This window comes from Dreissena polymorpha, chromosome 12 (genome assembly GCF_020536995.1).
Source record: "Dreissena polymorpha isolate Duluth1 chromosome 12, UMN_Dpol_1.0, whole genome shotgun sequence".
NCBI lineage: Eukaryota > Metazoa > Mollusca > Bivalvia > Myida > Dreissenidae > Dreissena > Dreissena polymorpha.
In genome coordinates this window covers 75,701,590-75,717,694 of record NC_068366.1, presented here as the reverse complement: position 1 = coordinate 75,717,694, position 16,105 = coordinate 75,701,590, and the positions used below count along the sequence as shown (strand labels likewise).

Sequence of the window (16,105 nt, the reverse complement as noted above, 5' to 3'; positions counted from 1 at the left end):
ATTCTTTCTGTAACATTGTTGAGTATATTTTATTCCTTATCATTATTTTCGTGTATTTTATTTTAATTGCTACACGTGTTATATATTGTTAAGACTTTTATTTTCAACGAATATCCTCACGAACCGGCATTTACGTCGCGTCTGCAAATTATCATGGCCGCTCCGTATCAACTCCGCTGTCAAATTTTTGGACACGAAAAAGATGTTCGCGCGGTTACGCCAGCACTTATTCCAGATAATTCTGTAATTTCTGGATCTAGAGATGCTACGGCCAGGATATGGGTACCAGAAGAGTAAGTCAAAGTGTCATTTAATTTAAGAACATGACTCAATAAGCAGTATTCTGGATGAGTAGGCTTGTTATTTCCCCCACCCACTATAATTCAAGATTAACTCCAATCCATTAGATAATGACTGTTAAACAAAGTTATCTTTTAAGAGTCAGTTAAACAAATCAATGTGGTATCAATGTAAAAACACGTAGTTAATAAGTTAATCCTTGGATAGATATTTTTGGTGATTTTGTTATTTGTACTTTCATATTTGAAATGAAAAGTGGCATCGTTTTTGTATATTCATACTTTTCAGAGTAAAATAGACTTAATATATTTAATATAAATGATGTCAAAACATGTGATAACATCTTTTTATGTAAACATCAAATTAAGGCAAACTTATTTACTTATCAAATTAGTTGAGTATAATAGAACACCCACTAGCTAAAGAAACTTCAGCCAACCCCATATCGAAAGTCAACCAGAGTCGTATCATATTTATGTCACGCTATAAATCAAAGACATTTCATTTTCTTGTATACATTTCTACATATATTGGTCAATGAATATAAATTACTGCATCGGGGCATATTTTAAGATTCAAATGTTTCAAATGCATCTCATAATAGATGAAAATAACTCTCATCAGCCTGAAATTCACAATTTTGACGCCATTGTCGCTTTGTCATGTGATGAGTTTTCATTTTGATACTTTCGATTAGACCTTGACATTTTTTGCTGAAATTGTAAACATTACTTTCGTTTTCTGAAATCTATTATTTGTGATTAACAACTGACGTCTGGTGGTTTAAAAGACTGATTTCAAAGTGAATCAGGTAATTTTAAATATTTTTTACTTTGAGTTTGTATTTACACTACAATTTGTTTACAAAACAAGCAAGAATAATTCAAAATACTGGGAAATGTCATTCTGCATTTGAAAACACTTGAGCACATGGTATGTTACTAAAAATAGGAATAACGTCATATGAGCGTGAAATCTCGGGAGATTCGCATTTCAAGCATGTCTGTTGCATCGCTGTTTTTCTCTATATGTTAGATTAGAAAAGATAAATGTTAAATGTTTAAGATAGTATTTTGTGAAAGAATATATCAGTTTAATGTGAAATATTTTGTCCCTGGTCAATTTCCTTTCTAGTGTATTCCATGTTGTCCTTGCTCCCTGTGTATCCATTACTACGGCTCTAGCTTGTCTCTTGTTTTCTTTTGCCCTCCTGCAGGGCTCGACATTAACTTGTGAAGCCACTTGTCCACTCGGACAAGTAGACCATAATTTCACTTGTCCTGACCAAAAAGCAACTTGTCCTGACCATTATATCTTTATTCTGCTCAGTACTTTGCCAGATAATGAAATAATACAAAATGCTCAAATCATAAAGACTTGAATCGTTCAAATTACATGTAAACATAATTGTAGGCAATTTCAATACAAAAAGAAGTGACTAGAATAACAGGAAAACTCAAGATTATAGATTTTTAAACATTATACAAAGCCATAATACCTGACAAAAACTTGTGTATTGCCAACATCAAACAGAAAATGTTAAAAGTGATGTATATGTACAGTACTTAACTGATATTTAAAAAAAAATCATTCTATACATAGGGAGGACGTCACTACGTTAATTGTCTGTAAGATCGGTGTGTACCGGTGTCGTAAAATGGGTATTCTTTACAAGGGAGAATATTCTTGTTATCTTGGCAAAGAAAACAATGTTAATGGTTGCTTCCCTTGTGAACAGTTCAGTGTAGTACATGTATCACATGGAACTATCGGAATATCTCGGACTTCGACGATTAAACGTATACAAAATATACTCGGAAAAGTTAAGTGATATCTCCACAGAAATAATGGCTTTAAAGGCATTTTTTCTAAGTTATACAATTATAATGACCACTTGTCCTGTCGGACTAGCAAATTTCTATATTAACTTGTCCGGACTAACAATTTGGTTGTCCCGGACAGTCGGACTACCTTTAATGTCAAGCCCTGCCCTCCTGACTTCTGCTTGGATCATGTCGCCGCTCTCTTTCTTGTCTGCTTGGCACCACAGAAAATTAATTGAAAATTGAGGATGCTCTTTGCATTTATAAAGAGGAGATATATTTACCAATGGTAATGGGGGCTATATAGGAGTCAATTTGTCGGTCAGACCGACACTTGGTCTGTCCCGAAAGCTTGTCTGGGCCATAACTATGTTGTTCATCGTGAGATTTTAAAATCATTTTGCACATTTGTTCACCATCATTGGACGGTGTGTCGCGCGAAAGAATTACATCGATATCTCAAAGGTCAAGGTCACACTTTGAGTTCAAAGGTAAAAAATGGCCATAAATGAGCTTGTCCGGGCCATAACTTTGTCATTTATTGTGAGATTTTAAAATCATTTGGCACATTTGTTCATCATCATTGGACGGTGTGTAGCGCAAAAGAATTACGTCAATGTTATCTCAAAGGTCAAGGTCACACTTTGAGTTCAAAGGTCAAAAATGGCCATATATGAGCTTGTCCGGGCAATAACTATGTTGTTCATTGTGAGATTTTAAAATCATTTGGCACATTTGTTCAACATCATTGGACGGTCTGTCACGCTTAAGAATTATGTCGATATCTCAAAGGTCAAGGTCACACTTTGAGTTCAAAGGTCAAAAATGGCCATACATGAGCTTGTCCGGGCAATAACTGTGTCGTTCATTGTGAGATTTTAAAATCATTTGGCACATTTGTTCACCATCATTGGAAGGTCTGTCGCGCATAAGAATTACGTCGATATCTCCAAGGTCAAGGTCACACTTTGAGTTCAAAGGTCAAAAATGGCCATAAATGACTTTGTATGGGCCATAACTATGTCGTTCATTGTGAGATTTTAAAATCATTTAATCACTATCATTGGACGGTGTGTCGCAGGAAAGAATTATGTCGATATCTCAAAGGTCAAGGTCACACTTCAGTGATTTTTTTCCTTCTTTATAAAGTACCGGTAAACGGCACTTTCCCAATTACGAAAAAACTACAAATTTCCCAATTGCTGTCCAAAAAATTCCCAATTTAAGGTAAAAAAAACAAAAAAACATTTTTTTTTTTTTTTGGAAAATGCAACATTTTGTTAGTTTCACTATGCAGCTCTATGGTTTGAAGTTTGAACCTAGGTTAATATAATATTGACAGCTTGAAAAAACTTAGTTATCAATTTCAAAGTATTTGGGAGCATGAAATCAAATACACCAATTTTCAATTTCAGGGTTTTAAGACTCGATTTTCCCAATTTTCAGGCTTTCACGACTCAATTTTTCCCAATTGGACCGGTACGGGTACTTTTCCCAATTGGACAAAAAAAATCGCTGCACTTTGAGTTCAAAGGTCAAAAATGGCCATAAATAATAATGGCATAATAATTCTTAAAAATCGCTATAAATTAGCTTCTCTTGTTTTGTGACGACAGCATGCAAAATAGTCTGTGTCAATGCGGTACGTGGGGGTATACGTCACATCTGTGACAAAGCTCTAGTTTAATAGGGTAGTAAACACACAGCCATTAAGAATTGTTTAAGGTAGAAAATCCAAACAGTGAATTTGTTATGTTGAATTTGATGTGTTTTCCTTTAATTAACATATTATATTATTATTAATCAGATAATTCGATATCTGTTTACGACAAAGTGTGTGGAGTTTATAATGTAACAAATCAACACTTAAAATAATTTGTGGCTGTTTAGCACATCAGTTTCTGGTTAAATATTAGGTTGAAAAAAAATCATTTGAGATCTCATGCTGCGTTGTAGTCCTAGATTGAAAATGACAAGAACACGAGTTTGGCCTTATTAAGTGACTTTTTTGTGCATGCGGGTGATGTTTATATTTCTGAAACAAAATGTGTAAACATTGCATTTTTATGCCCCCGGTAGGGTGGCATATAGCATTTGAACTGTCTGACCGTCCGTCCGTCGGAAAACTTTAACATTGGCCATAACTTTTGCAATATTGAAGATAGCAACTTGATATTTGGCATGCATGTGTATCTCATGGTGCTGCACATTTTGAAAGATGAAAGGTCAAGGTCATCCTTCAAGGTCAAAGGTAAAAAATATATAATCAAAGGGAAGTAACAAACTTTATAGGGAGATAATTTCTATTTATCATTTGGCAGGTACAGATCATTTTTACAAGGGAAGTTATATTTTTTAAAGGGATATAATCAAAAACAAAAATAAATAAATCAAAGCGGTGTGGTAGGGGGCTATGTGTTTCTGACAAACACATCTCTTGTTTTAACTATAATACTTACCTTTTAATGAATTGCTGTTGTCAACTTCAATATGTTGTCAATTTCTAACAATGCCAATGGCAGAATCTATAGGAATTAATGCAACTGTAGAGAGAAATTACATTTATTGAGGAGTCAGCCAAGACAGGCTACATAGTTAAAAAATATTGCCCCTTTTTAGCTAACTTACTTTTGTTCAAAGAGCTAGAAAAAATTTCATTTTTAATTTTCAAGTAAATCCAAAACATTACCACAAAAATGATCGAGAAGCTACCTCTCATTTAATTTCCATTTAACTTTATTTATTTTTATGCCCCGGTAGGGTGGCATATAGCAGTTGAACTGTCCGTCAGTCAGCATGTCAGTATGTGTGTATGTGTGTATGTCAGTCTGTACGTCCGTCCGAAAAAAACACTTTAAAGTTTGCCATAACTTTTGCATTATTGAAGATAGAAACTTAATATTTGGCATGCATGTGTACCTCATGGAGCTGAACATTTTGAGTGGTGAAAGGTTAAGGTCAAGGTCAAATGTCAAATATATGGTGTCTGTCCGTCCGAAAAATTTAACATTGACCACAACTTTTTCAACATTGAAGATAGCAACTTGATATTTGGCATGCATGTGTATCTCATGATACACATGCAAATTTTGAGTGGTGGAAGTTCAAGGTCAAGGTCATCCTTCAAGGTCAAAGGTAAAAAAATAAATAATTTCAAAGCGGCGTTCTCATGAAGCTGCACATTTTGAGTGGTGGAAGTTCAAGGTTAAGGTCATCCTTCAAGGTCAAGGTTATCCTTCAAGGTCAAGGTCATCCTTCAAGGTCATTGGTCAAAAAAAAAAAAAAAAATTCAAAGCAGCATTATCATGAAGCTGCACATTTTAAGTGGTGGAAGTTCAAGGTCATCCTTCAAGGTCAAGATCATCCTTCAAGGTCAAAGGTCAATTAAAAACAAAATCAAAGCGGCGTTCTCATGAAGCTGCACATTTTAAGTGGTGGAAGTTCAAGGTCAAGGTCAACCTTCAAGGTCAAAGGTCAAAATAATAATAATTTCAAAGTGGTGCAATAGGGGGCATTGTGTTTCTGACGAACACATCTCTTGTTTCACTTACGTTAAAATCCAATTTATCCAATGCAGTATTCTTTCTGATATTTTTCAAACTTCCTATCCTCTATCAATCATCTTGGAGCTAGAGCTAGGAGAAATTCATTTCTAATTTTCAAGTCAATCTATTAAGGTACCAAACAATACATGTAAAACAATCTTCCCTTTAAATTCCAGCAATTCTTCACAAGCATTTAAATCAATTGATCTATTGCAGTAAACTTTCTGGTATTGTTCACACTTCTTATCCTCAATCAAGCTTATTTATTACCGCACTCTTGACAGAGCTTGCATTGTTCTGGTACAGTAGTAATGTTTTTTTCCAAAGTGTTGACCCTAGGCTTGTGACCAGTTTTTGCAGAATAATTGTCCTTTGTGTCTTTGGCCTTCTAGTTGTTCGCTGTCAAATTTATAGTGTATGATCTGGTTCCAAACATTTTTTAGTATGGAATGTCTGTCTGTGACACATTTCTAGATATCACATTGTTTTTTAATGGCAGTTTACAATAATCATGCTTTTGTTATGATTCATATCAGTTAAAGTTCCTTGTTTAAATTGTTTTTTCACCAGGGACTCAAATGGATTCAGAGAGGGTCATTTTATGAGCGGCCACAAGAACTTTGTGGCGAGCGTGTGCTGCCTGCCTCCCGATGACAAGTATCCCCATGGCCTGATATTTACAGGAAGCAATGACCACACCATACTGGCCTTCACACCTGACTCGCCACAGGCTGTCTTTAAACTCACTGGACACACTGGCACTGGTAATACATTAGGACTTTATGATGAATGTTAAATGTAAATTATTTTTGACTTCTTTTTCATTAATTCACCAATCTACTGTGGGTTTTATCAGTATCTATAGTAAAATAAAATATTAAAATATAATTATCAGACTACCAATATCTTTAGACTATGTGTCTTGCTATTCAAAAAGTTTAGAATTAATTATGCTCCCCTTCAAACAAGCGGGGTTATATTTTTTGCCAGATGTTGGTATTTTTGTCGGTAGACCAGTTCATCTCCGATCAATAACTTGTCAACGAATTGACCAATTGGCTTGATACTTCACATCTGCATTTGCCTTGGACAGTAGATTACCCCTATTAAAATTGGGGTCAAAGGTCAAGGTCACTGTCACAATAAGTGTGAAATTAGTTTCTGAAAGATAACTCATGAACCAATTGACCAATACTGATACTTGAAACTTCACCTGTGCATTGGAATTGGGGCACTAGTTCAAAGATCAAGGTCACTGTGACATGAAGTGTTAAATTGGTTTCTGTTTGATATGTCATCAAGGGATTGAGTGATGGGTGCCAATGCCCTGTTTTTTTGTTTTTTGGGGGGGGGGGGGGTATCTGTCTTCGACTGTGAAGCTTTATTTTCTTCCTTTTAAGTAGATGTTCTGTTTGGTTATCCGTTGCCATATTGTACCTTTCTCACTTGACAGATTATAGGGTCTGGGAACTTTAATACATGGATTTTTTTTACTGCTTATGTATGATTAACTTATAAATTTTCTTTTTTAGAAATGTACCTTGATTTTTAAGAAAATGTTTCAAAATTTAAGTGCCATTAATAATATTAATTGTATTCTTCTCATTTCTATTGGTTATATAATCGATGCAACTGCATTGTTTCTTTCGTTACAGTTTGCTCGCTGGCAGGTGGCAAATTTGGAACATTGTTGAGTGGATCTTGGGACAAAACTGCCAAGGTGTGGATTAACCAGAAATGTGTTCTGACGTTAGAGGGTATGTGATCTTTCTTTTTTTATGGGGACTTATGCCAGTTACCATTACAATAATATTTGAACAACATGTGAAGAAATATTGTGTTTGATTACCAAAGAAAATTCAGTCAACAAGAAAGAATGACAGCTATTGATAGTTAATGGCACACATTATATACAGATGGTAGGTAACATGTTCTTTTTGACATTTGAGTGACAATAAAATGTGGTGTGTTCTGAAAAAATGGGGCTTAATGCATGTGCATAAAGTGTCATCCCAGCTTAGCCTGTGCAGTCCCTGATTAGACTGTGTGGACTGCACAGGCTGATCTGGGATTACACTTTACGCACATGCATTATGCCCATTTTTCTCAGAACACTACTCAAATTTTTATGTTAAAATTATTTTTTGTTGAAATAAAGATGTGACACTTAAGATGTGCATACAATTTGCATACATTGGATTTTACCACAAAAATATTATGCAGATATGTTATTCCAAGGTCTATGTATTGCAATGTTACTGCATACATGTTTGAGGGTATTGGAAATTTATTAAGAAGTTTCCTATAGCACTTTGTGAGTGTCAGTCCAGAAATTCAATTTGTATTTTTGTTATAAACATATTAATTTCTTTTGGTAAGTACAATATATAAAAATGCACAATACAATAGATATCAGGAAAGGATTGAAATGAAAGAAATAATTCTGATATAGTTTCTCTCCTTGGGATTAAATTTACACATTATTGGCAGTGTATTAGGAACAATATAAATTAGTGTATGCTAGACATAGGAAATAGGAGTGATAAATAGTCGAAGGTTTGGAAAGGGGGAAAAACACTAAAAAATAAGAGCAAAAAAAAAACAATAAGCAAATGAATACAACATTGTATTGTTCAGGTCACGAGTCAGCAGTGTGGGCAGTGGCAATAATGCCTGACCTAGGGGTGATGCTGACAGGATCAGCTGACAAAACTATCAAGGTCTGGAAGGCCGGCAAATGTGAGAATACACTAAGAGGTGAGTAAACAGGAAATGTCATTGTTCAATGGAGAACTGATGGCTACATGATAATGTGACCTTAAGTGTTTTAAATGAATCATTCATGCCTGGCTGTACAATTGGAGCAATGGTTATGGTATATATGGCATTTTCCCTAATATAAGGCTTTTCCAAAAGCACTTGATATGAAAGGGTTTTTCTTTTCGTTATTTTTGACACTGCTATATAGTAGATATGTATGCCAAGTGCCCTGGAGGTAAGGGGGTTTGATCCCCATTGTGGAAGCGTTTTTTAGATTTCCCCCAAAGACAACAATTACTGGCTTTACTAATGAAACAGACTCGAGAGCATTTCAATAAGCTGTTTTTAACCTTTTGATGCAATCTTAGTAAAATAAATAGGTTTAAACTTATTTTTCACATTCAGTTGTTTCCATGGTTACAGGTCATGACGACTGCGTACGAGACCTGGCAGTCACACAGGGTGGGGAATTTCTGTCGTGCTCCAACGATGCCACAGTCCGTCGATGGCTGGTGTCCGGAGACTGCATTGCAGTGTACTACGGGCACGAAAATTTTGTGTACAGCCTTGCTGTGCTTCCTAATGGCCATGATTTTGTGAGTAGCGGTGAGGATCGGACAGTGCGCGTGTGGAAGGATGGCACATGCGTACAGACCATTAATCATCCGTGCCTCTCCATCTGGTGCGTGGCTGTGCTGGGGAACGGGGACATTGTGTCTGGGGCAAGGTAAGAGCTTTAAGTTGCTGTGCATGTATTTATCATTAATTATTCCCTGCAAAACGTAAAGGGATATAGAATTGGTGTTGATTGTCTGTTCCTCTGTCCGTCCGTCAGTCTTTCAGTCCGTCTGTTAGTCTGTCACAAAACTTTTCAGGGCTATATCTCAGAAACTATATAAGATATTAACATGAAACTTCATAGGTGAATACTGTATAAGTAGTCAAGTTAGCGAAGTGGAAATATTTGCGAATTTCGCAAACGTAATAAATTCGCTAAATTTTCTGCCAGCCAAAATTGCGCCGCCATTGAGGTAGAAATTTACGGTGACACCAGGTGAAGATAATTACTGTATACCATCGTGTAAGAAATTTTATCTTGACACTGGTTTAAGATAGAAACTACTTTGTTATCGATTATTCATAATTTCGATTATAAAATTTTAGAGAAATATATATAAACACGTGTTATAAACAAAATGTTTATTTTATGTTTGATTAACTATTAACATACTGCTTTGTTACGAAATTACTGAAAGACACACAACTTCACAAATATACTGAGCGTACAAAGCATATAAAGACATCAAAGATTGCCAAAGCTGTTTGGTTACATCTGAAAATAAATAACTGAACAAATAAACTGATTTAATTTTATGTAAGAAATAGTGTAACAAACAGTTGTTTAGGTATCACATATCGATCAATACAGTAGCCCCGGTAGAAAAAAAACATGTTTTCACACTTTATCGCTTGATATCAATAGGATTGTTGTTATCGTAGAAAAGGCATGATTAATAGTTTTTCCCCATAAATCACTGAAGCACGGTAATGTATTGTCATTCAAATCAAAGTTACCTTAGATATTTTGGCAATATAAATTGCAATTTTTACAACTTGAAATATTTTTATGTCCTTTTGATACGGGCGATTCGCAAACATTTCCGCACACTAAATGCCTGTTATTTTGAATTCGCTAACTTTTCGACACGCGGAATTATTTACTTATACAGTAGATATCAATGCAGAGAAGTGCCATGAAAAAAAAATAACCTTACAGTTTCTTTAATAAGAGTTATTGCCTTTTGTTTAATGCTCCAAAGGAAGGCATATAGTGATCACACTGTCAGTCTCACTGTCTGTCCGTCTGTCTTTCCGTCACACTTAATGTTTAGGTTTTGAAGAATGCTCATAACTTCTATGTCGCTTAAGATGTAACCTTAATATTTGTTATGCATGTGTACATGGACAAGGCATTTCCATACCCACACAAATTTTGTACCCTTTGACCTTGACCATGAACTTAGGGTCCGCGTTTAGGTTTCAAAATCTGTGTTTAGGTTTCGAAAAATGCCCATAACTTCTATCAAAGTGTTTTTCAGGGGCATATATCATCCTATGAAGACAAGTCTTGTTCTGTATGATGTTACATTTCACGGCTATATCTCAGATACCATGCAAGACTTCAACAATCATCATGAAACTTCATGGGTCTATTGATATTAATGAGGAGAAGTGCCATACTTAAAAACCACAACCCTTCACTTTCTTGAAAAAGAGTTATTGTCCTTTGTTGTTTTTGATGGAACTGGTCAGGGCTTTATTATAGATACGAAACAACATGTCAACATGAAACTTCATGGGTGTGTGGAAATAAATGGGAAGAAGTGCAATGCACACGAACCATAACCATACACTTTCTTAACTAAGAGTTACTGCCCTTTGGTATCTTTGTATGATGTAACTTTTCAATGTTATATCTCAGATATGCTACGAGATTTCAACATGAAACTTCATGGGTGTATAGATATCAATGAGAAGAATTGCAATGCATAAAAACAAATGCCCTACACCTAATTATTTTATTAATGATTTTACCGTATATCAAGGGATTTGAACTTATTCCATAAACAAAATGTATTTGGTGGGGGGATTTCAATTTAACTAATTTGCTAGTTCAATGTAAAAATATACATCATCAAATGTTGGGCATTGAAATTCTATCTTGTATAACACTTACAGATTGTAAGAAATGTTAACAGTTTGTGTTTGTATTATTTTAGGTATGATGTCAATATAAAGCCAATAATGATCTGATTGCTTTTTAAAATTAGTGTTTTGTTCACTAATGCCAATTAACTGTTTAGCTATCAAATGCGAAATGCCCTATTCAAATTGTGCGTTCCACAAAACAAAATGCATCATATTTTTGCATGTTAAAACTGTTTTAAAGACAACAATTTAAGAAGCTGAACAAACAACAGCCGATCTGTCATAATTTACAGTTTATTTGATATACCTGTAATATAAAATTCAGAAATAACTATATTAAATGCTTATAATGGTCAATTGAACCTCAGAGTATTTTTTTGGTGAAATATTCTTTGAACTTAACTCCTGTCAGTTAGAAGCCATACATTCCCACAAGAATATGTTCTTTTTTTTTAACAGGGTTATTCTATATTATTATTTCAATCCATATTTTATGTGGACTTAGGCGAAAACACAATATTTCAATGAATCAGCATGATAAACACATTATTCACCGTTTTATAAGAGACTCTTAATACGCGTCATGAAGACCCTTACAAAACAGTTATTTATAACTAAAATAAGCATGGAGAAAACATATTTGACAGATGACTCGCTCTGTGAGAACAGGGTTTAATGCATATGCGTATAGTGTTGTCCCAGATTAGCTTGTGCAGTCCACTAAGGCTAATTAGGGACGACAGTTCCCTCTTAAACTCATTTTTGTACAGAAGAAACTTCCTTTTAACAACGACTGCATGGGCTAATTTTGCACATCACTTTTGCACAAGCTTTAAGCCCCATTTTCCCAGAGCAAGGCTCATATTTGACCCCTTTATCTCTTCTTCCACCTCAGTGATGGCATACTGCGTGTGTTCACATGTGAGCCCTCCCGCTACGCGAGCACTGTGGAACTCAAGACGTATGACGAGCAGATAGCTCAGTCCCAGATTCCACAAGACATTCGCCCAGAAGAACTGCCTGGTCCCGAGGCCTTGACAAGACCAGGTATGTCGGTTTATTTTTATTTATAGGCCTTGCTCTGAGGAAATGGGGTTTAATGCATGTGCATTACATGTTGTCCCAGTCCGCACAGGCTAATCAGGGACCACACTTTCTTTCTTCACTGGATTTTTGCTAAGAAAAGACTTCCTTGAAATGAAAAAATATAAAAAAAGCAGAAAGTGTTGTCCCTCATTAGCCTTTGTAAACTGCACACACTAATCTGGAACATAAATTTAAGCACAAACATTAAAGCCTATCCTCCCAAGCATGGCTCATATATTTTAAGCTCACCTGAGCACAACGTGCTCATGGTGAGCTTTTGTGATCGCTTTTTGTCCGTCGTCAACATTTTGCCGTGTGAACACTCTAGAGGCCACATTGATTGTCTGATCTTCATGAAATTTGGTCAGAACATTTGTCCTATTGATACCTCAACTGAGTTTGAAACTGGGTCATGCTGGGTCAAAAACTAGGTCACTAGGTCAAAAAAAAGAAAAACCTTGTGAACACTGTAAAAGTCACATTTGATGCCCAATCTTCATGTATCTTTGTCAAAATGTTTGTCTAAATGATATGTTGGTTGAGTTCAAAAATGGTTCCGGTCCGTTGAAAAACATGGCCGCCAGGGGGCGGGGCAGTATTCCTTATATGGCTTTAGAGAAATCTTGTGAACACTCTAGAAGTCACAATTTTTGCCCAACCATCATGAAACTTGCTCAAAACATTGGTTTCATTGATATCTCGGACGAGATCGAAAATGGTCCAGATCGGTGAAAAAACATGGCCGCCAGGGGGCGGGGCAGTTTTCCTTATATGGCTAAATATGGCTATAGTAAAACCTTGTGAACACTCTTGAGGCCACATTTATTGTCCAATCTTCATGAAATTTGGTCAAAAGATTGGTCTCAATGATATCTTGGATGAGTTTGAAAATGCTTATGTTTGCTTGAAAAACATGGCTGCCAAGGGGCGGGGCATTTTTCCTTATATGGCTATATATGGCTATATATGGCTATAGTAAAATCTTGTTAACACTCTAGAGGCCACATTTATTGTCCGATCTTCATGAAACTTGGTCAGAAGATTTATCCCAATATAATCTTGGATGAGTTCAAAAATGATGCTGGTTGGTTAAAAAACATGGCTGCCAGGGGGCGGGGCATTTTTCCTTATATTGCTATAGTAAAACCTTGTTAACACTCTAAAGGCCACATTTATTATCCGATGTTCATGAAACTTTTCAGAAGATTTGTCCTAATGATATCTTGGATGAGTTCGAAAATAGTTTTGGTTGCTTAAAAAACATGGCCACCAGGGGGCGGGGCATTTTTCCTAAGATGGCTATATATCATGCTTTAGTAAAACCTTCTTAACATTCTAGAGGCCACATTTATTGTCCGATCATCATGAAACTTGGTCAGATGATTTGTCCCAATGATATCTTGGATGAGTTCGAAAATGGTTCCGGTTGGTGGAAAAACATGGCTGCCAAGGGGGCGTGGCATTTTTCCTTATATAGCTATAGTTAAACCTTATTAACACTCAAGAAGCCATATTTATTGTACGATCATCATGAAACTTTGTCAGAAGATTTGTCCCAATGATATTTTGGACAAGTTGAAAGTGGTTCCAGTTGCTTGAAAAACATGGCCACCAGTGGGTGGGGCATTTTTCTGTATATGGACTTATGAATCTTCATGAAACTTTGTCAGTATATTTGTTTAAATGATATCTTGGATGTGTATGAAAATGGTTCTGGTCTGTTGAAAATGTGGCTGCCAGGGTGTTCACTTGTCATGAAAGTTGGTAAGAACATATTGTTCTAATGGCATCTTGGGCTGCACAGAACAGATCAGTTCCTTTGAATCTCAGGTGAGCGACTTTGGGCCTTTCAGGCCCTCTTGTTGTCTTGTTCTGGACAATTTAACCATGAGGGTGTCAGACCAAGGGATTTTATAGCCACACACGTATGTTTTCTTTATTATATACTTATGATTTGAACAATTGTTAATTTAATTTTATTGTCTTGGACTTTTATGAAAGATTTGAATGAATACTGTTCCTGACATTCGCTCTGCATCATGATTATTTGTGATTGCCTTTTGCCTGTTTCTTTTGTGCTTTATCTACTGTATAGGTCTCATTTTATTCCCAATCTCCATGAAACAGAACATTTTCACCTCTTTACAAAATACCCCACTTATATTTAACAAAATTAAAAGGCTCAAAACTTTAAGCTATCAGCTGATAATTTTTAATCAAGCTATTTTTAATACGTGACTTCATTTTTAACCCTTTACTATATATTTCAATGTAAAGAAATTTGTTTGCTCAAATAATTTGCACATGTTTCACAATAAATTGATTTTGAAAGAAATTGTATTTGTTAACAAACCATTAGCTTTACTAGCCATTTAAGTTTTGAGCAACCAAGCCCTGATATTCAACATATGACATGTTCAGGCAACAAGGAAGGTCAGACCAAGATGGTGCGGAATGCAGCAGGAAAGGTGGAGCTGTACAGCTGGGACGGTGCCAGCTCTGAGTGGAAGAAAGTAGGGGATGTTGTGGGCTCATCAGGCGGAACACAGGCCACCTCCGGAAAGACGCTTTATGAAGGGAAGGTTTGTATTAAACTGTTTGTGCGTTTTAAGCGTTACATTTGAAAAACATTTTTTATTGCTAATTACAAGAAGGGTAAGCGATTTTTCAAGAGCTTACTTAAGTTTCCTTTTTTTCCTTTTTTCTCATTACAAGTATTATACAATTTAGCTATCACTTTCTTGTGCTAAATCCCCTTATTTAACACAAAACATTAGAAAATAAAAGACAAAAGATCCTCTTTTTTTCCAAAATGAGGAGTCCTAAATGTTTATGTTCAAATGAAAAGTCATTTTTTGAAAAAAGAAAAATTATATCAACAAATACAAATGCTTTTATAGTAATGTAAAGTGTTAGAACAAGTCCCTTTAAACTTGTCCTGCTTAGAAGCATTGTGAAAGTGACTGTATGCAACCAGCATAAAACCTGAACAACCTGCAAGTTACTTGAAGTCTGTTCAGGTTCTATGCTGTTTGCTGATTATCAGTATCTTATGATAAGAAATGAAGCCCTGATTATGTGGATCTAATAAGAAAGACCTTAAAGTTAATTTGATTTTCTAAGGGACTACAAATGCGCATGTCTGAGTGGTAAATTGTTACAGAATTATGAGATAACAAGATTATTATCCCATGACTATTATACCATGACCAAAATCCCATTACTATTGTCCCATGACCATTATCCTATTACTATTGTCTCATGGCCATTATCCATAAATACCATATATTCATGACCAGTATCCATAATAATTATGAAATTACTATTATTCCATTGCCATAATGGCATTATTACATTACCATCATCACATGACTGTTAGCCCATGATCATTATGTCATCACCATTATCTCAAGACCAGTATACCATGACCATTATCTCATGGCCATTATACCATGACCATTAACTCATGACCATTATCTTGTGGCCATTATACCATGACCATTAACTCATGCCCATTATACCATGACCATTATCGCGTGACCATTCTCATATGACCATTAACTCATGCCAATTATACCATGACCATTATCTCGTGGCCATTATACCATGACCATTATCTTGTGGCCATTATACCATGACCATTATCTCATGGCCATTATACCATGGCCATTATCTCGTGGCCATTATACCATGACTATTAATTCATGCCCATTATACCATGACCATTATCTCGTGGCCATTATACCATGACCATTAACTCATGCCCATTATACCATGACCATTATCTCGTGGCCATTATACCATGACCATTAACTCATGCCCATTATACCATGACCATTATCTTGTGACCATTCTCACATGACCATCATACCATGACCATTA

At 35.6% G+C, this 16,105-nt stretch overlaps 1 protein-coding gene across 1 annotated transcript in view; it reads left to right on the top strand.

Moving 5' to 3' along the window:
• The first annotated feature begins 6 nt into the window (after positions 1–6).
• Positions 7–16,105, top strand: part of LOC127853254 (phospholipase A-2-activating protein-like) — a 33,653-nt gene continuing 17,554 nt past the window's right edge. Inside the window, exons 1-7 of the mRNA XM_052387597.1 lie at positions 7–293; positions 6,239–6,432; positions 7,324–7,425; positions 8,306–8,425; positions 8,852–9,155; positions 12,033–12,184; positions 14,645–14,805. Coding sequence (XP_052243557.1) covers positions 154–293; positions 6,239–6,432; positions 7,324–7,425; positions 8,306–8,425; positions 8,852–9,155; positions 12,033–12,184; positions 14,645–14,805 — 1,173 coding nt within the window. The 5' untranslated portion in view covers positions 7–153. The remainder of the gene's footprint in view (positions 294–6,238; positions 6,433–7,323; positions 7,426–8,305; positions 8,426–8,851; positions 9,156–12,032; positions 12,185–14,644; positions 14,806–16,105) is intronic.